This window comes from Phycomyces blakesleeanus (genome assembly GCF_001638985.1).
Source record: "Phycomyces blakesleeanus NRRL 1555(-) unplaced genomic scaffold PHYBLscaffold_14, whole genome shotgun sequence".
In the NCBI taxonomy this organism is placed as follows: domain Eukaryota; kingdom Fungi; phylum Mucoromycota; class Mucoromycetes; order Mucorales; family Phycomycetaceae; genus Phycomyces; species Phycomyces blakesleeanus.
This window is the reverse complement of record NW_017265147.1, coordinates 180,698-202,127: the sequence shown is the minus strand read 5'-3', so window position 1 is coordinate 202,127 and position 21,430 is coordinate 180,698. Positions and strand designations below refer to the sequence as shown.

The window sequence follows — 21,430 nt, the reverse complement described above, 5'->3', positions numbered from 1 at the left end:
TCAAAAAAAATGAAAAAGTGGTAAAAAAGCGGTTATCTTTAGCGAATTTTTGAAAAAAAATTATGAGATGCAACGCCTTGAACTTCATCATCTCTTTTTGGTAAAAAAAATTCTTTTTTTTTATAAAAAAAATCCACAAAAAAGTGGATCCTTTTAAAAAATTCCAAATTTCTGAGTTTTATTTTTTTAACAAATACATTTACTCAAAGAAGAAGCGAATTTTCTAAAAAATTCCTATTGTCCACCCTTATTATCTATTAACTCCAGACGAAGTGTCAGACATCCAGACTGTCTTTTGATAACCGATTTTAAAAGAAGCAGGTCAAATATTTATAGTTTAATATAAGACAGTATACTGACGGATGCAAGATGGTTTAATAACTATGTATTAGTAACCAATTATGTTATTAATGTATAGCTTTTTACAAGAGTATTCATGCCACTGTGTACGAACACACAACTTAAATTTTGTTTTAAGAATTTTTCAGAGGACAGTTAATAAAAACAAGTGATTTGTTTTCGTGTGTGTCAAGGGCTCATTTCAAATATTTGATTACTATGATAATACTGTTACAAAAAAATGATGTTGATCACACTGCTGGTGATGTTTGTGAGGATACTTGAATCATTCATTTTGTCAAGAAGTATCTATATGAGTTAACATAACAAATGAAAAAAAAATTGCTTGAATTGAAGGATTTCTCAAATTGACTTTGTAAATTACATAATTTCTTACTTTCTAGTAGAAGTTTCTTTTTTGTCTTATTTTTTGGCAGGTAATCCTAATTCTCGGCTAATATTTTACCATATACCAAAAAGATATAAACCTTCTGTTCAATAGATTCAAGAAACCCAACACTAAAGAAAGTCATCTAATTCTGGAGCAAATAAGATATCCATAAACTCCAAGGTTAAAAAGCCCACTTTCTCCGAATATTATTTACATTAATTGATTATACTATGTAAAGATCTATGGATGTGTATATATTTAAAATTGTGCAATTTAACGAGGTCTAGAATGCCGAGTACGCCAAAGTGTATGCCGAAAACCAGGGTATATCAAACATATTATGTTCTTAATAAGGTAAGAAGGAAGAGCATGTTGCACAATTGGATACCGAGTGTCTTTTATAAAAATTGCAATATACTATTAGACTTATTCAAAAAGGGTTTTATATTATATTGATTTAAATGATATAATATCTCCTACTGGATCAGTAAAGGATTTAATATATTAGACTACAATTCTGTGCTTGGGAGTATCTGGAATAAACCGAAATTTACCAGGTCTTACGGTATTATATGAATTTAATCTCACAGGGTCACTGCTTGCACGGAGAAATTTGCACACGCACACAGAGAGAGAGAGACCCCGTAAATCATCTCAGCTGAGATTTAACAAAATATTTGGGCAAAATACTCACACTCTTCCACGAAAAAAAGGTATCGTTGAAAAGGAGAATAATATTATTTCCTTGCAATATCTCATATCAGATCTTGGCAATTTTTTATACTAATCTGTGGAGTAATATTGACAGAAGTGTAAAAAATATATAGAAGAGAGAACGTATATAAAGAAAGAATGTTCGAAAAATAATTTTATCATTATCCTCACATCCTTCTATTATCTAATTTATTCAACAGTCATGCACTTCCTTGGACTTACCACTGCTGTCTCTGTTATGCTCCTGGCTACTACTGCCCAAGCCGCAACAGTGTGTACAGTAACGACTTCAAGCACTGGAGATGATGCCGTCTCAATCAATGCAGCATTTGAGTCTTGCAAAAATGGCGGTACCGTTGTATTCCCATCCGGTTCTACCTTCAATATGAAGTCTGTGGTTTCTGTCACTGGTCTCCAGGATGTAACTGTCAAGTTCTCTTCCACAGTCAATCTCCCAGCCTACAACACTGCATTTGAGAGCGAAAAGGCCTTCTTCTACCTTGCTGGTGACAACATCAACTTTTATGGACCAGGTGTATTCTACGGAAATGGTCAGGGCTGGTACAACGCCGCCAACAACAATGCTCCCGTTGTTTTTAAGCCAAAGGCTACAAACTCTTACTTTGCTGGCTTTACTATCAAACAGGCTCCTCGCGCTCATTTCAGTGTCAACAACTGTGTAAACACTTTATTCGAATCATTGACTATAAACACTGTCTCTTCATCTACGAGCTACCCAGCTAAGAACACCGATGCCTTTGATGTTTCTTCATCAAGTGATATCACTATCCGTAGCTCCAACATTGTCAACGGTGATGACTGTATTGCTGTAAACGGAGGTGTCACAAACTTGACCGTTTCTGGCCTTACTTGCACCGGAAGCCACGGTTTCAGTGTAGGGTCTCTTGGAAAGGACGGCAAGACCGAGGTTGTTTCTGACTTGAAATTTTTGGGCAATAAATGTATCGACTGTCAAAACGGTGTCAGGTAATTTTTAGATCGGTTTGGGTTACTATAGCTACTTTTTATAATCTGACCACTGATGCTTGCAAACTTTAGAATCAAGACCTGGCCTGGAGGAAAGGGTAGCGTTACTGGAATTACCTTTGATAACATCAACCTCCAGAATGCCGAGAACCCCATCTTGATCACCACCCATTACTGCGATGACCAAAAGGCTGAAAGCTGTATTGGAAGCGACTCGACCTCCTTGAGCATCAGTGATGTAACTCTTAACAACATTTATGGGTAAGTAAAATAATTAATTGCACATACATTTTTAATAACATGTATACATATATATATATAGTACTGTTTCTGCTACCAAGAAAAAGCCTATTATCAGCGTTAACTGCTCTACTGAAACTCCTTGCAAAAACTTTGCCATCACCAATATCAACATTGTGGCCGCCTCAAACACGCCCAAGAACGTCTGCACTAATCTTTCCGGGTCGTCTTCTATTTCCTACTGCAGCGTTTAGAAGATAATTGCTACTATAATATACCCAAGTCAATCTATCCCTATTTAGCATATACGTTTATTGGAAATAAATGAGAAATATAAATAAAAATCTTTTTATTTATTTACTAACTTCTGAAAGCTAAGATCTCGTAAATTATTATATTAATATATACAGCGTTAAAAAAATTATTATAGCTTTGTACAAAAAAAAACAGAATTCATAAAAGAATATATTTAAAAAGTGGGGGTTGAAAGAAAATAAAGCTCTTGTCATAATATTTTATTTTAACGGTATTTTTAGCCGACACTATACTCAACAGTATGTTGAGAGAAAACTATAATTTTAGATAGTTTAATTTTAGACTAAAAACCTTTAACACAAGTAATTCTTAAGGAATGCCATATAAATACTTCTTTAAGAGTATATGAATCTAGCCTCCACAACCTAGCTACTTGTATATTAATATCTGTAACAAATAAAAACAAGACTGTACGATCCCCCTTACTAATACTCAGTTTTATATTTTAAATATCTTGAAAACAAAACAACTAGAACAGTATAAACTATTATATATATATATATATATAGATAGGAAGAATATTTTGCTATACATGAGTTAAGCGTAAGGACAAATATTTTTGATGCTTTGCATGAAATTCAGCTTTAAATTACCAAAAAAAAAAACAACTAGTAAAAAGCCCTAACTAAATTACATACACGCATATATATACTCTTTTGCATTCAAGCCAGTTTTTAGGTAGTACTATTATGTTTCATGCTAAAAATGTATATATTTTATTTTATTCTTTTTAATAATCTTAAAAAGAGACAGAATAATGATAATAATTTAAACGCTACTTATAACGGGTATAGAGAATGAAGTCTATTTTTTTTACTTGCAGTAAGAGATAGAGCTAGAGCCAGAAAGGTTCTTGCATACGTTCTTAGGGGTGTTAGAAGCAGCAGTGATCTTGATGTTGGAAAGGTTGAAATTCTTGCAAGGAGTTCCAGTAGAGCAGTCAATGCTTAAGATGGACTTCTTCTTGGAAGAGGATACAGTACTGTAAAACAATGTGAGAAAACCATTATATGTTGGATGATTAAAACATTATTTAATAACCTACCCATAGACGTTGTTGATGGTGACATCGCTGATGCTCAAAGAAGTAGCATCATTTCCGGTGCAGCTGGAAGACTTCTGGTTATCGCAGTAATGGGTGGTAATCAAGATGGGGTTCTCGGCATTCTGAAGGTTGATGTTATCAAAGGTAATTCCAGTAACGCTGCCTTTTCCTCCAGGCCAGGTCTTGATTCTATTGATTGTATACATATGTTAATAATTGTATGTATAAAAAGTTTACTTTTTTTAATTAATTACCTGACACCATTCTGACAATCGATACACTTGTTGTTCAAGAACTTCAAGTTAGACACAACATCAGTCTTGCCATCCTTGCCAAGGGAACCAACACTGAAACCGTGACTACCAGTACAAGTAAGGCCAGAGACGGTCAAGCCGTTGACACCGCCGTTGACAGCAATACAATCATCACCGTTGACAATGTTGGAGTTACGGATTGTAATATCACTTGATGCAGAAACATCAAAGGCATCGGTGTTCTTAGCAGGGTATTTAGCATTGGAAGAAACGGTGTTGATGGTCAGGTTCTCAAAGATAGTGTTGCTGCATCCGTTAACACTGAAATGAGCGCGAGGAGCCTGCTTGATAGTGAAACCACCAAAGTAAGAGTTGGAAGCTTTAGGTTTGAAAACAACGGGTGCATTCTTGTTGGCGGCATTGTACCATCCCTGACCATTTCCATAGAAGGTACCCTTTCCAGAAAAGGTGATCTTGTCACCGGCAAGATAGAAGTAGGCCTTTTCTTTAGCAAATGCGGTGTTGTAGGCAGGAAGGTTGACGGTGGAGTCAAACTTTACAGTGACACCCTTGAGGCCAGAAGCAGAAACAACCGATTTCATGTTAAAGGTGGCTCCGGCAGGGAAGACGACAGTACCACCGTTCTTGCAAGACTCAAAGGCAGCATTGATCGAAACAGCATCATCACCTTTGCTGGAAGTTTTCACAGTGCAGACAGTGGCAGCTTGAGCAGCAGTGGCCAAGAGCAAAAATGAAGCAATAGCGCCGGTTCCAAAGAAGTGCATTATGAGTTTAGGAATATGAGGTCGAAAGGAAAGGAAGTGGGGGTGATGAGGGAAATCAACGTTGTAAGATATACAGTATATATAGTCTTTTCGCAAACCTGTCAACGTATATCTTTAATCTCAATTAATGGAATTAATACTGACCCGAATTTGTGGACTCCAAGTCTGTACACTTTTAAGCTCCTTTTCGACGAAAATATTTTCCTATACAGACAAAATGTGATGCTAGTAGCATTTGTAGTAATTTAAAACCAAAAATGGTTAGGTGACATTGTATATTACATGTATGATTTATTACCAAGAAATGGATTTATGTTACCTTGTAGGTGGTGCAATGGAGGACTTTATAAGTCTTTAAAAGGCTATTCATAAATTCCAGGTAGTCCAGGTACGCAAAAGTAGTAGACTATAATTGATGGTCCGATATATATATATATAAATACGACAAAAACAGCACTTCAAATAAGTAAAATGAGTAAAAGGAGAATTTACAAGGAAATGATCCGGTTTAAGCAATATATTAATATTGATTCAATTAACAACTTCATTTCCGACTGTATGACAGCTAACATTTTTGCTATTTTACATTCGCCAAAGACATATCAGTGCAACACATTCATAAGCACATGGAAGCATAGACAGGTCTTTAGACCCCTTCTGTAGTGCACAGATTATGCACAATATTTTAAAAGATGTATTGACATGCGTCTGGAGCCAATAAAAAAAGTATAGCTGTCATATATAGTGTCTTACAAATGTTTTTTACTTTTTCAAATTCTACATATTCCTCGAATACACCCAATGCATGGTAATATACATTTTCGAGCAAATTTCAGGCAAGTAATTGCATTTACGTTTAATAAGATAATAAATTATAACATCAATGGGGTACAAGTTCTACTTACAGCAAATGCCAATACTCACAGCCATAAACCTTGGGATATTCATGAATATCGCACGAAAAAGCAATCAAGAATATTGTCTTAATTAATATTTTGATAGGTCAACAAATAAATAAGTAGACTTTGGCCATCAATCAAAGTGTAGCAAATAAGATTATGGGTAGCCAGCAATTATTTAATAGTATATTATAATCATTTTAAAATAGAAACGTGCCATGACAAGGTCAACGTAGTACATATACGATCCCTGGTCTTTGGCTATTTCTTCAGATTTTAAAATAATGTTATTTAGTTGAGCATGTTTAATACACATGTCAGATCGCAGCTATAATCCATCGTATGATTAAGAAGCTACCTTTTCTTATCAAGGTATAATGTCTCATACAATCTTCAAGTTAAACCAAGTATTAGATGCTACTAAAGAAATAAATAGCAGTAGTATTACTTGAAAGCACAAAAAATATGACTTATTATGAGCATTAACGCAATTCAATAAAAAGTGAATATGTTTAGCGTCCGTTGATACATTATAATTTAGTAAAAGATGTTGCTATGACACATATCGAGCCGTGGCTATTGTGTTTAAATTTTCAATTTAAAAATAGATTTTATTTCAAAGTAATGTTAGAAGTGCAGCCAATAATATCTATGGATAATACTTTATTCCATACATAGTCTCAAAAATATACCAAGAGCTATAGTTTATCGTAATAAGAAATATACACATCTTTAACATATTGAAGTATTCATGACTGTTGTTCATATAGTCCAGCTTCCCAAGCTTTATAAATCAACCTTCTCATTTACATATCATCAACAAAATATATATATCGAGAAGCTGTGGCAGATCAATCGATATTAAAGAAACTATAATCTCATGTCGTTTCAAATATACATACACTTGAGTCGAAATAGCTGATAAATACATCCTATCTTCTTTTCTTTTTTCAAGTGAAATTGAAAACTCAGAATGTATTTGAGATCCGAGACCCTACTGCAAATATATTTTGTATAACATGTTATATTTTGACAAAATGCTTCTTTCCTCAAACATATTATTCAATCTGGCTTATAACATTATGTAAATTGGCCCTGAAAGACTGAAATATATAATTTTACTTTCATTAAGACGTGCATTGACAATCTACACTAAAATATCTAGCAACAGATCCCCATCAATCCGAAAGATTTGCCGCTCAATAATGTTTCTGAACATCAATACTTGCAGTTTAAACAATTCGCGGTTGTACTTTCCCTATGTAATGAAACTCAAGAGCTATAACATAGTATATGCACCTGTCCCTGGATCCCAGCGCATAAAAGCATGAACTCTACAGAAACAAGTGGGATAATATCTAACATACTGTATAATTAGACTATAAGACATCATTGGGTTTCTGATAAATATGTTAGAGATAGAGAGAAAAAAGAAGAACAGACTTTAAAAATGTCCGATGTTTCGGTATACTTCCTTTTAGTATTTTTGTGGTTTTAATTAAAAAGCACAATTGATATTTTTTGTTTATTGGTTAAAGATTTGGCATCAATTTGGGACAAAGAGGTTTAAAGAAAATAAAAGCTTGGTTAGGTATGTATTTAGAGAAAAGAGAGAGAGAGAGAGAGAGAGAGAGAAGGACTGAGGGCAGGGTATTTATTATAAAATGGCAGTATTGTTTCCCACATTTATACAAGGGATCAATAAAGGTAAAAGTATTGTGTATGTAAAGACTAATTTTATCTTCCTCTTTTTTTCTATCAATTAGCTGCGTCAAATGTGAGAACATATATATATATATATATATATATATTTGTGTATGTGTATGTGCTATTAGCCTCCCAGACTCTAATTAGGATATACACAAGAAATGCGTGCCTTGCATTTATAAGAAGAAGAAAAAGGTGTACTCAAAATGAAAAGAAAGAAAGATGTATTTCTAGGGGAACACGGCAATATTTTATCTTGTCAAAGCGTATAGCGACGTAGTTTACATTTTCAAAAAATATATCAATTATATCAACAAACTTTCAAAAATACATATCTTCTGAATAACTGTCCATCACCTCTTTAGACTTCTTCCTCTAGAGGTTGGCATTGAAGACAGCTTGCTGTATAGTGCCGAGAAATTTGGAATTATAAGAGGTTTTATCCAGTTCAGCAGATTTTTATTCATCAAAGTATTGTAATATTCTATTGTTATTGCTTTCAAAATGATATTCTAATAGATTATCGAAAAAGGCTGTCGATCTTTACAGTAATTGAACTTGGTAGTAGCGTTCATGTTTTTCACTTTTGCATTCATCCATAATCTCTTTGTATGTTTTTGTATAGAATTTAGCTGTATATCTCTCTCTGTATTGGTAGTTCATAAAATTGATTCCTAGTTTTTGAAGTTCATTTTTGATTGGCATAGTAATTTTGCTATCTTGTTTAGCAGAACAGATGGTAGTTCTTCCCTTCTGGGTATGTGTAATGAGTCAGAATTTGGTATGGTATCTTCTAGGATTCTCTTTTTGGCAATTACGCATAGCCGTTCAGATAGATAATACATTTCTTGCTCATTACCTACTTTTTCCTCGCCATACTTTTTGTTTTCTGAACCGAGTTATCTATATTATTTTTAGAATAACTGAAGTTGACTTTGTGTAGATGCCTAAAGTAGTAATATAATCTATTTTATATAATATGTGTACCTCTATAAGAACTTTAACCATTTGGTGAATAGCCTGAAGGCTAGATAAAGAAACTTCATCAGCTTGGAAGTAGTGTGTTGTATTGATACCAAACTATTCTAAAGGCTAATCCAGTATGTGATACACTGACCACAATGTAGTAAAATACAACAAACTCTACAACCAAAATCTGGTTCCTTTTTAGCTTTTTAACTCGGCAAATTAAAAATCAATGGAACTAGTACTCGCTAGGCACACGTACACTACACACTTGTATAGTACATGCCAGTCACTACCCAACAGATATTTGAATAGTAATAACTATAAGCAATAATATTTAACTCTCTAAAAAATAACACCCTTACACCGCTAAAATACTAACGCATAAGCAATATTTCATTTGCTGCAGTTCTAAAGTGGCTCACACATGAATTTTTCGTATAATATTTTTCTTTTTCATAGCAAACTTATTGAATGTTGATTTCGATGTTGTTTTGTAGAGTTTTTTTTTTTTTTTTTTTTTTTTTTTTGAAAATTTTAACTATTGTTAAAGTCTCTTTCGTCAAAGGAAAAAAGAAATAAAGAACGCCCGCATGCTGTGGCAATATTTACGTGTTTGCGCCCAACAAGCTTACTATTACTGTAGTATGTTTTATTATAGGAGTCACGTCAATCTTCCATTCTTGACCAGCAGTATTAGATTCAATGATGTCAAGTCTCTACGCACATTTAATTTGTTGTCTCTATGCACAAAAGAACAAAATTCTTATATGTAAGCATACAAAAAGAAATGTATCAACCTCTTGAGCGAATCACTGGTTCTTGAGAGGAGAAGATGTCGGCTTTATCCTAAGTGAAAATAAGCTGGCTTATGGATCAATACTATCTGCCTTGACTGCATGAATAGCGCAAATATTGCGTGGAGAGGAAAAAAGGAAGATATAGGTGCTATATACTCTGTCTGTGATAATTCAACTTATTTTATCAGCTGTATTAACGAGTGCATTATCTATTATCAAATAAGATTCTTTCACTTCTACAAAAAGAATCTATGTCATTCAAGGTTTTGTGAATGAGCTGCAAATAATACCCAGTCGCAGTCCCTTTTGGGGAGCATACTTGTTTGAATTGGCAGGAGTCTTTCTTTTACAGCCTACACCATCAGATTTTATTCTTTTGGATTCCAAGGGGCTCCTAAGTCCCATCACTTTGACAAACTTGGTTTAAGTTACTCCTTGAATGGTATATAGCCTTTATACTCTGGTTGGCCTGTCGGAACATCGGCTTTGATTGTTGGTCTAGGTGTTAATAAATTATATTCTTCAATTTAATTTTATTAGATCAATTTTAGCAAACCATTGCAGAAAGTAAAAAAAAAAACTCAAATATATATGTATATATAAAAAAAACATGCAAAACTATTGAACTCCTCTAAAGTTTCGAAAAGTTATATTGCTCAAATCAAAGATAATTCATCATTAGGGATTTTTTTTATCTTCTAAAGATTCAGTAAAAGCTACTCTTCATAGTCTTCATCTCCTAATATTTCTATGCGCTCTCCTTCACTGCTAGATTCACTCTCAACAATTCGTTTTGGCTTTTTTGGCTTTTTCTTATTTAACACACGCTTCTTTGAATCTTTGGTCACTTTCTTTTCCGGTTCATCAGCTGGCGTAATTTTTACCTAATAAAAGTGTGAAATTAAATGTAGGGAGGAAATAAATTAATCCTCTCTGTCACATTTCCCGAAGATCATTCAAATAAAATGGCTATCAGTACAACATACCTCACGAGATGCTGCGTCCTCCCCTAAGAAATCATGTAGATCTCCCGTATCTTCCTGATCCAATTTTAGTGTTTCAAGAGTAGTTGTCATTTGATCAGATTGGGTTGTGTTTACTATGGCAACATTAGCCCAGGAAAAAAAAAGAAAAACAAAGGTTCAAAATATATACAAACAAATATAATACATAAACGTTTATTTTCTTATTACCAGAATACAAGGAAGATACATGGGTTTCTCGCCGTTGACGATATGCTTCCAATTCGGCCTGAAAAGTTGCATCGTACAAAGCAACACGTTCTTGCTTTTGTTGTTGGCTGTGCTTCTCAAATTTTTCTTTCAACACAGCTTCCTTGCGATCAAGCTCCTGCCTTAATATAAATAAGTACTTATTCCATAAATTCCAAAATTATATAGAGTAAAAGAAAAAGAAAAATGAAAATCTCGATAAGAGTTTTAACTTACTGTTTTGCAGCCCGTTCGGCTGCTAACAAAGTTTCTTGCTGAGTTTTCCATTGTTCCAAAGCAGCCTTTTCGCTGTCTTTTTCTGCAAGATCAATTTGTGTTTCGAGGGATTGGAGGGTCTGAGTAAGTCGGGTAGCAATACTAGCTAATTGGTCCAATTGGCTTTGAACCAATGCTGCTTCTTGGCTTGTTTGTTCCATTGCTTGACTAATACGCACATGCGCATCACATTGTGCTGTCAGATGTTGTAAGCGCTTGTTGGCTTCGTTAGATTTTTCAATACTGTCCCGGTGGTTTGTCCGAACAGTCTCCCAATTTTTTTGCACCCTAAACAATAAAACACACAAGTTATATATAAAGGTTTAGAGAGACAAAGACAAGGAGATAGATTACACACTTTTGTAATAATTGAGTGGTAGCTTCGAGATCAGTCAGTGGAGGTTGAGTAGGCTGAGTTGGTTGCGATGAAGTTGGTGACGGGATTAAAGATGGCGATAGATGAGGCCTGATTATACACACACACATGCATTATTATTGTGTTTTTGTGCATAAAAAAATAAAGTTGACATTACAATATGGTAGAGTTGCGTTGAAGTAAAATGTCGTTCCATTGCTGAAATTCAGACTTAAGAGTCTCTAATCTGGGATGGATGGGTAAGAAGTTGATAGAATAGCGAGTTTAGTGTGTTACCGTTCCAGTCCACGCGCTTTCCATTCAGGTTCGCTAGATCTAGACAGAATGCTTTAATTGAATGCATGCATGTGTGCATGTGTGTATTATTCTATTCTTCTATACCCTTCAGACTGAGAACTTGAACGTAAGTTGAGGGTTGTATTTGGAAATATATTTTTGAACTGTTGAAACATGGAGAAACAAAAATGAAAGGAAAGGAAAGGAAGGGAAAAGAAAGAAATGGTAGTGACTGTTTGGATGTAAGAAGAGTTTGGCATGATTGTCTAGCTGTCTATCTTTAACAAGCACATCCTGATGCTGTATCTTTGGGGGCCTCCATGAGATTGAAGCTTCCATTGGGACCGTTAAGACTGCGACCACCAGAAAGAGCTTTGCTGACATGGGGAGCAGGGATTTGATTAGCTAAAGATGTTTGGTTAAATAAGTTTGTAGATCAGTATGTGTTTAGGGAAGTGTGTATAAAAGGGAATCCTAGTTTCTCACCAATGGCACCAAATACAGCATCGACATTTTCGGAAGTTTTGGCACTTGTCTCATAGAACAACAGATTGCCTTCTTCAGCATAAGCCTGTGCATCTTCAGCTAGCACTTGACGCTCGTGTTCATCCTCCTGTACAAGATCTAATTTATTGCCCACTAGGGCAATCACGATGTCTGAGCTCGCCTGACGCTGCAATTCTTTTACCCATGTCTTGGCCTTATCCAAAGATGCCTATAGGCGCACAAATAGATTATAGGGAGGCATGATGCTAAGTATGCATGTGCATTCTGTTTTTTTTTCTAAAAAAGAGAGAAAGATTGATAATAATACTTACTGCTTTTGTGATATCATATACAACAATAGCAGCCTGTGCATTACGATAATACATGGGTGCGAGCGAATGGAACCGCTCTTGGCCAGCAGTGTCCCAAATCTCGAATTTGATGGATTGCTCACCGGTCTGATACTTCTTGGTTAAGAAGGCAGCTTTATTAAATATGTTAGCTGGAAATAAGTGCAGCATAGAAAAAACCTACCTCCGATGGTGGGTTCTCGGTTCTCTACATAACCTTGCTGTACAAATTGAATTACAAGACTAGATTTGCCCACAGCGGATTCTCCTAAATCAACCCCATCTCGATTGAGTTTTCTGATTGGCAAATTAGACAGGTCATCTTCTTACCTAGTAAGACCAACTTGACTTGGGTAGCTTTTATACTGAGAGGCATTGGTGAGGGATGAACAGATGAAGCATTAGGATCCATATTGAAAGATGTATAGATTTCTTAAAAAGACAGCAAGTAGCAAAAATAAAATAAAATAACAAGTGTCTGGACTGGACTTAGTCTTGTGCACTCCCCTTTGTCCCTCCTTCCCTTCTCCTCCTCCTCCCTCCCCCCCTTATTTTATATATTCTTAATTTTTTTTAATTACCCTTTAGGTAATTATCAAGACATCACGTGGAATATAAGCAAGACAAGTTTATTGTCTGTTTTACTTATTCAATTCAGAGTTCTTTGCTTTATCAATATAAAAATATACATACATATCTTTTTTTATATATCTATATCTATACATGGTAATGTCTTGTTGTATTTACAAGGCGACTTACTCTGGTGTTCCAGTATACGAAATGCTGTGCAAGGACGCCTCGGTTATGAGGCGCACTTCAGATTCTTATATCAATGCAACACATATTCTCAAGGTAGCAGGGTTCAACAAACCAATGAGGACGCGTCTTTTGGAACGTGAAGTGCAACTGGGTGAACATGAGAAGGTTCAGGGTGGCTATGGAAAATACCAAGGTAGTCTGGCCCACACGTACAAATCTTGCTTCACAACTCATCCGATCGCACATTACTTCTCTAGGCACCTACATTCCACTCCAAAGAGCGACAGATCTTGCAAAAAAATACAAGGTGTTTGACATGTTACAACCGCTGTTGGAATTCACAAAACGAGACCAAAGTCCACCATTCACACCCAAACAAACCCCTTTACCCACTAGACCAAAAAAGACTACCGGTGTGAACCGTAAACAAACACGACCTCGTCAGATAACGCCTTGTACACAAACAGAGGAAATAATAGTGACAGAAGAAAACAAATCTTTGATTGCCGAAGAATTATTGGAAAATATCCTGTATGGGAACGGGGAGTTGCTGAGGTCAGAAACAATGAATATAGTCTTGGATAAAGAAGGCCACGGGAGTGTGCATTGGGCGGCTGCACTGGGAAAACTCGTGACAATACATAAACTGGTTGAATTGGGGGCTGATCTGCATATGGCCAGTTACAAGGGCGAGACGGCATTGATGCGGAGTGTTCTGTTTACGGATAACTTTGATGGAAAGACATTCGAAGTATTAGTCGATTGTTTGGCACCCACATTGAACGCAGTGGATAAGCGAAATAGGACTGTATTTCATCATGCAGTCCTGGCATGCCGTTGGAAGGGTCGATTACAAGCTGGGCGATATTATCTCCAACACCTGTTACACCGCCTGAAGAATGACAGCAGAGAGCTATTTAACAGCCAGGATGCGTACGGCGATACACCACTGATGATGGCAGCCAGACTAGGTTGCCGACAGATCGTGTACCTATTGTTGGACGCAGGGGCATCGGCGCAGATCCCTAACCATCAGTCTATCACTGCGCAAATGATGATAGATGTTTCGTCTGCGGTTCTGCAGTCGGCAACAAATCAAGAATCAGGTCTAGATTCACTATATGAGCCAATTGGTACAGTAGTTGGACCTTTATCAAAGAGTTGTGTTCTGGACAGCCGATATACAAATATTCTATCTGAACGGACGAAACAGACAAGAGCGGTTCGGGATAGACTTGACAGGGCTACCGAACAACTTAATGCCCAGCAAGCCTTGTTGGTTCGTTTACCAGAGCCAGGACCATGGCTGGTTGAAGCTCAACACATTCATGCAGTTCAGACAGCAAGGCTAAGGAAGCTTACAATGATTTTACAACGGGAAAAATTGGATAGATGTTTGACTAGTGGGGTTGTTGTCAACCAAACGTTGTGTTATGAATCCCTGGTGACTCAATTAAGGATGCTCAAAGACAAGCGAAAAAAATTGGTGGCTGAAAAGATCGCATTGCAGTCTAAGGTAGCTTCTTGTAAACTACAAGACTATAAGCGTTTGATTGGAGGGTGTTGTGGGGTTGAGTATGATGCAGTTGATGGACTGCTTGATGGGTTGGTCGTTGTGTCTTCTCAGCCACTGGGCGGATGAGAAGAATAGGATGGAGTGGAAAGCCAGTCTATATGGTTGTTGTGATTGGATAAATTGGGAAACCGACCACAAAAAAATTTTACATGGATTTGGGAGGTGATGGATTGCGGTTTGCTTGGGCTCGCTCCTTCCTCTCCTCCCTTCAACTTCTTTTTTTTGCCTGGGCTTGTCTTTTATATACAAAAAAACCCAAAAAAAAATTTAAAAATCCTTTAAAAAACACACACATTTTTTCTTTTTTTTTAAACCTCATATCATGTCTACAAACCCCACCCCTGCCGAAGCAGCTGCCGTCCCTCCTTCGCAGCTTTCCGCTGAGCAGCAGCAGCAGATTGCCCAGGCCCAGGCTGGCTCCATCGCTGCTAACTCCAGCCCTTCTCCCTCGGCCTCCCTCTATGTCGGAGAATTGGATCCCTCCGTCACTGAAGCCATGCTCTTTGAGATGTTCAACATGATCGGCCCCGTTGCCTCCATCCGTGTCTGCAGAGATGCTGTCACCCGTCGCAGCCTTGGATACGCTTACGTGAACTTCCACAACCAGATTGATGGTATGAAAATAGAGAATATTATATCAGTAATTAAAGGATTTTATATATATTATCTATGTGCATATTAATAACTTATCTATAAACTAAAAAACAAAAAAAAAACAAAAAAAAAACAATAGGTGAGCGTGCCATGGAGACTCTTAACTACACCCTGGTTAAGGGTAAGCCTTGCCGTATCATGTGGTCTCAGCGTGATCCCTCCCTGCGCAAGACTGGCTCCGGAAATGTCTTTATCAAGAACCTCGACCCTACCATTGACAACAAGGCTCTCCACGATACCTTCTCTGCCTTTGGTAACATCATGTCCTGCAAGATTGCCCTCGATGACAGCGGTAACTCCAAGGGTTACGGTTTCGTCCACTACGAGACCGACGAAGCTGCTGAGAGTGCTATCAAGCATGTCAACGGTATGCTTTTGAACGACAAGAAGGTCTTCGTTGGCCGTCACGTGCCCCGCAAAGAGCGTCAGGCCAAGATCGAAGAGCTCCGTTCCAAGTTCACTAACATTTACGTCAAGAACCTTGATGCCGAGACTGGTGACAAGGAGCTCAGCGAGCTGTTCAGCAAATACGGTCCCATTACCTCCGCTGTTGTCCAGAAGGATGACGAAGGCAAGTCCAAGGGATTCGGCTTTGTGAACTTTGAGAAGTTTGAGGATGCCCGCAAGGCTGTTGAGGAGCTCAACGAGAAGGAGCACAACGGCAAGACTCTCTTTGTCACCCGTGCCCAGAAGAAGGTCGAACGTGAGGAGGAGCTCCGCCGCCAGTATGAACAGGCCAAGCTTGAGAAGCTTGCCAAGTACCAGGGTGTCAACCTTTACGTCAAGAACCTTGATGATGATGTCGATGATGAGAAGCTCCGTCAGGAGTTCAGCGTCTACGGTGTCATTACCTCTGCAAAGGTCATGCGCGACGATAAGGACTACTCCAAGGGTTTTGGCTTTGTCTGCTTCTCTTCTCCCGATGAGGCCACCAAGGCTGTTACCGAGATGAACGGTCGCATGATTGGCTCCAAACCTATCTACGTCGCTCTTGCCCAGCGCAAGGAGGTCCGTCGCTCCCAGCTCGAGGCTCAGATCAACCAGCGTAACGCTATCCGCATGCAGCAGGTAAATTTTAATGAAATATCTTTTGAACAGCCATGGTGTTTTGGCTGTATATAGGCGCGCTTTATTATTATTTTTACTATGCGCGTGTTTGTTTTCGTGTGCGTTGATGTATGGGTGGATACTAGCTATAGGGTGATATGAGGGGAAAAAAGGATTTATTTACTTTGGAGATCAATTGAATGCTTACCATCCATCTTTATCTTAGGGTATGCCCATGCCTGGTGCTCCCGGCTACATGCCCGGTGCTCCCATGTTCTACGCTCCTCCCGGAGGTTTCCTTCCCCAGGGTCAGCGTCCCGTCTTCCCTCCCAACGGTATGATGCCTCGCCCTCGCTGGGCTCCCCAGCCCCAGCAGGGTCAGCCCATGCCTGGTTACCCCCAGAACTTCTCTCCCACCCTCCAGGGCCGTCCTCCCCGTCAGCCCCGCCCCGCTCGCAACAACGCCGCTCCCCAGGCCAGCAACAGCAACAACAACCGCCAGCAGTCTACTGCCCAGCGTAAGGGTCCCCGTGCACAGGCTGCCACTGAAGTCCCCGAACAGGCCCCTCTCACTGCCGCTGCCCTTGCCGCTGCCCCCACTGAGGTTCAGAAGCAGATGCTCGGTGAGCGTCTCTACCCCCTCATCCACGCTCAGCAGCCTGAGTACTCTGGCAAGATCACTGGTATGCTCTTGGAGATGGACAATGGCGAGCTCTTGAACCTTGTTGAAGATGCCTCTGCTTTGGAGACCAAGATTTCCGAGGCTATGGATGTCCTCAAGGCACACATGTCTGCCGAGCCCGCCACTGAACAGGCTTAAACAATTTAAAGGAGTGGAAGTTCCTTTTTTTTCTTTCTTTTTTTTTCTTTTGTCGATTCTTAAATGTAGCTTAATTTCGTTTAGCTGAGGCCAATAAACAAATATAGACTTTTTGGATCTGCAAACTTTATATCCACCTTTTAGTTTCAATTTTATGTTGCAGCGTTTTTATTCGTCATCATCAGGATCTATATGGCCTTATGCAAAGGCTACTGAATGGATAAAACGTCTATCAAAGGCTACCATTCCACCAAAACAACTTCAATTATCTTTTAGTCGTAGCAGCGGTCCTGGAGGACAGAATGTAAACAAAGGCATGTATGAGAATCACAGTAATCAAAACTCATTCATCATCCAGTCAGTACAAAGGTAACATTGCGACTGGCGCTTCAGTCTGCAGACTGGATTCCTGCGTATGCCAAAGACAAACTTGCTTCTACCAAGACAGGTGATCTGATCATCACATCCGATCGCACTCGATCGCAAGCAAAGAATGTAGAAGATTGTTACGACAAGCTGCTAAGTCAGTTAAGACTAGCTGTAGCAGTCCCAAAAGAAGCTGATAGCGAAACTTTGGCACGCGTTAAACATTTGTAAGCAATATGAAAGCACATTTTTTTTATTATTTATATTATTATTATTTGGGTGAATTAAGTTTGTTTTTTTAAATATATATGTATATGGATACATTGAACTAGGCAGCAACTTGAAGATACTAGACGCAAGGATGTTAAAAAGCGACAATCAGACAAGAAAAGTAGTAGACGGTCCAAAAGAGATGATTATTGATAAATTGTATTTATCATATCGGAATACACATCTGTCAAAATAAATAGATAAATCCAATCGATCTTTATAAATAAAAATAAATACATAATATGCTCTAATAGTTAAAGTATGTTTTGCTTTATCACTTGCTCGTCTTACATCAATATCACCAAGAATACTCAAAACCTTCTATTCTTTGAATAACAATTGTGTACCAACGATGCATGGTTGGTTGGTGGTAGCAAAATGTAATTAAGAAGAAGAAAAGTTCTTTTTTTTTAAGGGTAGGATTTATTCAGTATATTAAGTAAGCATGATTGTGTTATATACACAGTGGGTTAATCGATTTATTAAACAACCCAGGCCAGCTTTAACTTTCATGTGTACGAAAATGGATCCTTAATGCGTCTTCTTGCCATTTCCCTACATTTTCGTTGTCCTTATCGTGCACTTTACTGAATGATACTCACGGCTTACTATAGGCCGTTACATTTGATGGTACTTCCGACTGTTCCGATAAATAACTCGTGCAGTAGTGTGTAAAAGATATTAGTATACTCGATTCTGATCGAAACAATCGAAACCGTTCATTTGGTCGTCGTATCCACCAGTGCCGTCTCTTGGCTCGCTTACTTAACATAAAAGGGAAAAAAGAGAGCGAGAATCAAGAGGAAGCTAAAGAATGCAAATTTTCACAAAAAAAAACGTGGTTCCCAAACCCTTCATTTCATTTATAAAATAATAAAAAGAAAGGAAGATATGTTCTTATAGCAATAGAGCTGCCCAGCCAGCCATCATTGCCAAACCACCCAACGGCGTCACAGGGCCTAAAGGACGGAACCGATCGCGGTCCAAAGTCAACAAGTAGATCGAACCACTGAATGCAATAGTTCCTCCCAACATCAATGGCATTGCAGCAGGATGTACACGACGAACAGCTACAGGAATACTAGATACAGCTAATAATGCAACTGCGTGCAATAACTGATACTCAGAGGCAGTTTTCCAGTTCTATACACAACACTGGGATAAGTTTTTGTTCCTTTATTTATTTATTTAATTGTCTTGCTCGACTGGAATTTTTAGTACAGTATACAAGTAAATAATATGGTAGACTTACACGCAATTTGGCATCATCATTGCCAGTGTACTTTGCAAGTGCATGAGCACCAAAAGCACCCAGACCAATGGCAGTCAAACCTGAAATACACATGTCAGTTTATCCCGGAAGGTATTGGTGTGTTATTACCTAACAAACTGCCAGCCTTCCAATAGAGATCAGAGCCCATTATATTTTCTATAGTTAAGAAAGAGGAACAATAGGAAGATATTCACTTGTTTTACTCTTCTTTACAAGTTCGAGCTTAAGTATTTAATGGTTTACTAACTGTGACGTAATCATAGTCTCGGGGTAAGAGGCCAAAACGGAGAAAACAGGAGAAGGTTTCCACGTTACCAAAGAACCGAAAAGTAGGCCATTGTCTTTGACTCATTTTACATTAACGCAACTGTCGTGTAATTTAGCAAACTGTGATGGTGTCCGGGTCGGACAGCCATTCAGTTCAATCTAGGCTTAAGGGCCGGGCCCAGGAAGCTCACACGAACACATAGCAGAACACAGTCAGATCTCACCACCCACTCGGCGGATCAAAAGTTCATACCGCACAATTAACTCTTCCTTGTCTCAATTTTATTTTTTCTGTCTAAAAAAGGTAAACAAAATGTCTAAAAACTAACATCGTCTGAATTTAGTAGAAACACTGTATTATTTTTATTCTGTGTTGATCAAATCAAAGGGCTGGGTTATTCGATATTTTATCAGGCCCTTTACTTTTTAGTTTCGGTTTAGAAGCTCTATCTACATTACTTATTATATGTTTGATATAACAGACTGCAATAAAAGATGCTTGTGAGGTTAAAAGAATATCATGCTGTTTTTTTTTGTTAAAGGCAAAGTGGAAAGGATAATCAAAAATATGACAAAAAAACTAAAGAGTCTAAAGCCAAATATAAGGATAAATACAGTGGTCCCTCGATAATTTCAAGGCCAAGGCGGGAACTAAGTACCTTGAAATTATCGAGGGACCACTGCAGCAGCAATCTTAAGATAATTAATAAGAGAGGCATTACTTTTGGGAAACCATTAATTTGTGCTTACTAGGAAATAAACCCGCAGACAAAATAGGATATTAGGGATACATAGATGTCAAACGTCAAAAAATATTACACAGTATATGGAATTGAAACCTTCGAAAAAGCAGGTCAAGGGCAATGAACCTGTCAACAACTCGGAAGATGACAGCTTCATCAAAAAAGAAAGAAAAAATGTAAAGGAGAGCTACCGTTCATACAAAAAAGAGGATAAATAAAAGTTTTTATTTTCTATTGGGTGTACGAAAAGCAGCTAACTATTTGCCCTGCTTGCAGAAAAATCAATATACTTCCTAGCACTAGTCAAAGCCTACTTTGCACGACTTTCTCGTCAAGAAATGTCAGTCTACACATAAAAGAGCGCATTTTCATTCAGTGAAGCGAAACAGTCTCGAGAAGATTGGAGAAAGATACACTTGTGTTACACGTTGGGAGGATATGGACATGGATTTCTTGAGAAACTGCGTTTTTATCGATGAAGCTGGTTTCCATATCAACATGAAACGCAATTACACCTGGCCTCAAAAAGGAGCACGAGCTGTTGTAATTGTACCAGAATTATATTTAAATTATGGATCATTTTAAAGAGTACATTCATTGGTTTCGTGATGGTTCTTGAAAGCATACACGTCTCTGAATACAGAGATGGATGAGCAACAAACTCAGTTTAATTTATTACGGCGTGCTTTCCAAGTGGCGAAAGAGATAATGTTGTAGAAGTAGCAGAGCTAGATGGCACTATAAAACGTTGTATTCTAGAAGTACTCCTTATTGGGATGTAGTCAGTAGCTTCCTTTTTTTTTATATTTTTATTTTTCAAGTAGAATCTTTGTGCTTCTCATATTCTTTACCGGATTTTTCTTTTCTTTTACAAGACTTCATCCAATAAAAATCTATATATAAGGAATTCTCATTGTATTCTTTACTGTCTTATCTCCTTCGTATAAATATTCAGGAGAAAAAGAATATGATTGAAAGTGCACACCAATTTTATTTTGATTTTGATTTTGATTTTTGCATCAATAAGTTCCGGAAATAGTCTAAATGCATTGATTTTCATGATGTTTCTGTGAAAGCATACCCTCCACCAAATTATGATTATCTAAAGCAATGGGATGTAGATACACAAAGAACAATTATTTAAGAAAACCACAAGTTAAACTTTATTTCTTAATAAATATTTTGTTCTTGTAAGCCGCAAAGAATAAACTGTTTATGACCAAGCCAATAATAATAAA

At 37.6% G+C, this 21,430-nt stretch overlaps 10 protein-coding genes across 10 annotated transcripts; 6 read left to right on the top strand and 4 right to left on the bottom strand.

Annotated features, from left to right (window-relative positions):
• Positions 1 to 1,630: 1,630 nt before the first annotated feature.
• On the top strand, positions 1,631 to 3,033 carry PHYBLDRAFT_79267 (glycoside hydrolase family 28 protein). Its single transcript, XM_018443449.1, has 3 exons — positions 1,631 to 2,431; positions 2,504 to 2,692; positions 2,754 to 3,033. The coding sequence occupies exons 1-3, from the start codon at positions 1,647 to 1,649 to the stop codon at positions 2,923 to 2,925; spliced, it is 1,146 nt and encodes a 381-aa protein (XP_018289939.1). The 5' UTR covers positions 1,631 to 1,646; the 3' UTR covers positions 2,926 to 3,033.
• A 648-nt stretch (positions 3,034 to 3,681) lies between these two features.
• PHYBLDRAFT_125613 (glycoside hydrolase family 28 protein) lies at positions 3,682 to 5,097 on the bottom strand. Its single transcript, XM_018429053.1, has 3 exons — positions 4,286 to 5,097; positions 4,032 to 4,220; positions 3,682 to 3,968 (listed from the first exon to the last, which is right to left on the bottom strand). Exons 1-3 carry the CDS (start codon positions 5,068 to 5,070, stop codon positions 3,800 to 3,802), a joined length of 1,143 nt encoding a protein of 380 aa, XP_018289938.1. The 5' UTR covers positions 5,071 to 5,097; the 3' UTR covers positions 3,682 to 3,799.
• A 3,827-nt stretch (positions 5,098 to 8,924) lies between these two features.
• PHYBLDRAFT_68820 (hypothetical protein) lies at positions 8,925 to 9,869 on the top strand (the record flags this gene model as incomplete). The annotated part of the gene is made up of 3 exons (XM_018442013.1): positions 8,925 to 8,956; positions 9,196 to 9,414; positions 9,689 to 9,869. The coding sequence occupies 3 exons, from the start codon at positions 8,925 to 8,927 to the stop codon at positions 9,867 to 9,869; spliced, it is 432 nt and encodes a 143-aa protein (XP_018289937.1).
• A 289-nt stretch (positions 9,870 to 10,158) lies between these two features.
• Positions 10,159 to 11,757, bottom strand: PHYBLDRAFT_146876 (hypothetical protein; the record flags this gene model as incomplete). The annotated part of the gene is made up of 8 exons (XM_018431742.1): positions 10,159 to 10,326; positions 10,429 to 10,541; positions 10,636 to 10,796; positions 10,891 to 11,217; positions 11,288 to 11,395; positions 11,463 to 11,531; positions 11,582 to 11,620; positions 11,687 to 11,757. The coding sequence occupies 8 exons, from the start codon at positions 11,755 to 11,757 to the stop codon at positions 10,159 to 10,161; spliced, it is 1,056 nt and encodes a 351-aa protein (XP_018289936.1).
• Positions 11,716 to 12,929, bottom strand: PHYBLDRAFT_32959 (hypothetical protein). The gene is made up of 5 exons (XM_018440002.1): positions 12,748 to 12,929; positions 12,602 to 12,685; positions 12,400 to 12,551; positions 12,068 to 12,296; positions 11,716 to 11,986 (listed from the first exon to the last, which is right to left on the bottom strand). Exons 1-5 carry the CDS (start codon positions 12,827 to 12,829, stop codon positions 11,862 to 11,864), a joined length of 672 nt encoding a protein of 223 aa, XP_018290275.1. The 5' UTR covers positions 12,830 to 12,929; the 3' UTR covers positions 11,716 to 11,861.
• Positions 12,930 to 13,146: 217 nt separating this feature from the next.
• PHYBLDRAFT_94849 (apses-type HTH transcription regulator) lies at positions 13,147 to 13,552 on the top strand (the record flags this gene model as incomplete). The annotated part of the gene is made up of 2 exons (XM_018443868.1): positions 13,147 to 13,372; positions 13,434 to 13,552. Coding segments are annotated over 2 exons (345 nt in total), but the record flags the coding sequence as incomplete, so codon positions are not given.
• Positions 13,553 to 14,950: 1,398 nt separating this feature from the next.
• On the top strand, positions 14,951 to 17,402 carry PHYBLDRAFT_181903 (hypothetical protein). The gene is made up of 3 exons (XM_018438538.1): positions 14,951 to 15,366; positions 15,486 to 16,474; positions 16,680 to 17,402. Exons 1-3 carry the CDS (start codon positions 15,075 to 15,077, stop codon positions 17,271 to 17,273), a joined length of 1,875 nt encoding a protein of 624 aa, XP_018289934.1. The 5' UTR covers positions 14,951 to 15,074; the 3' UTR covers positions 17,274 to 17,402.
• Positions 17,403 to 17,427: 25 nt separating this feature from the next.
• PHYBLDRAFT_169808 (hypothetical protein) lies at positions 17,428 to 18,297 on the top strand (the record flags this gene model as incomplete). The annotated part of the gene is made up of 4 exons (XM_018436167.1): positions 17,428 to 17,605; positions 17,632 to 17,866; positions 17,972 to 18,030; positions 18,164 to 18,297. 4 exons carry the CDS (start codon positions 17,428 to 17,430, stop codon positions 18,295 to 18,297), a joined length of 606 nt encoding a protein of 201 aa, XP_018289933.1.
• Positions 18,298 to 18,477: 180 nt separating this feature from the next.
• PHYBLDRAFT_187457 (hypothetical protein) lies at positions 18,478 to 19,402 on the bottom strand. Its single transcript, XM_018439384.1, has 3 exons — positions 19,291 to 19,402; positions 19,162 to 19,241; positions 18,478 to 19,052 (listed from the first exon to the last, which is right to left on the bottom strand). Exons 1-3 carry the CDS (start codon positions 19,328 to 19,330, stop codon positions 18,807 to 18,809), a joined length of 366 nt encoding a protein of 121 aa, XP_018289932.1. The 5' UTR covers positions 19,331 to 19,402; the 3' UTR covers positions 18,478 to 18,806.
• Positions 19,403 to 20,275: 873 nt separating this feature from the next.
• On the top strand, positions 20,276 to 20,845 carry PHYBLDRAFT_169806 (hypothetical protein; the record flags this gene model as incomplete). The annotated part of the gene is made up of 3 exons (XM_018436166.1): positions 20,276 to 20,368; positions 20,496 to 20,735; positions 20,780 to 20,845. The coding sequence occupies 3 exons, from the start codon at positions 20,276 to 20,278 to the stop codon at positions 20,843 to 20,845; spliced, it is 399 nt and encodes a 132-aa protein (XP_018289931.1).
• Between the last annotated feature and the right edge of the window lie 585 nt (positions 20,846 to 21,430).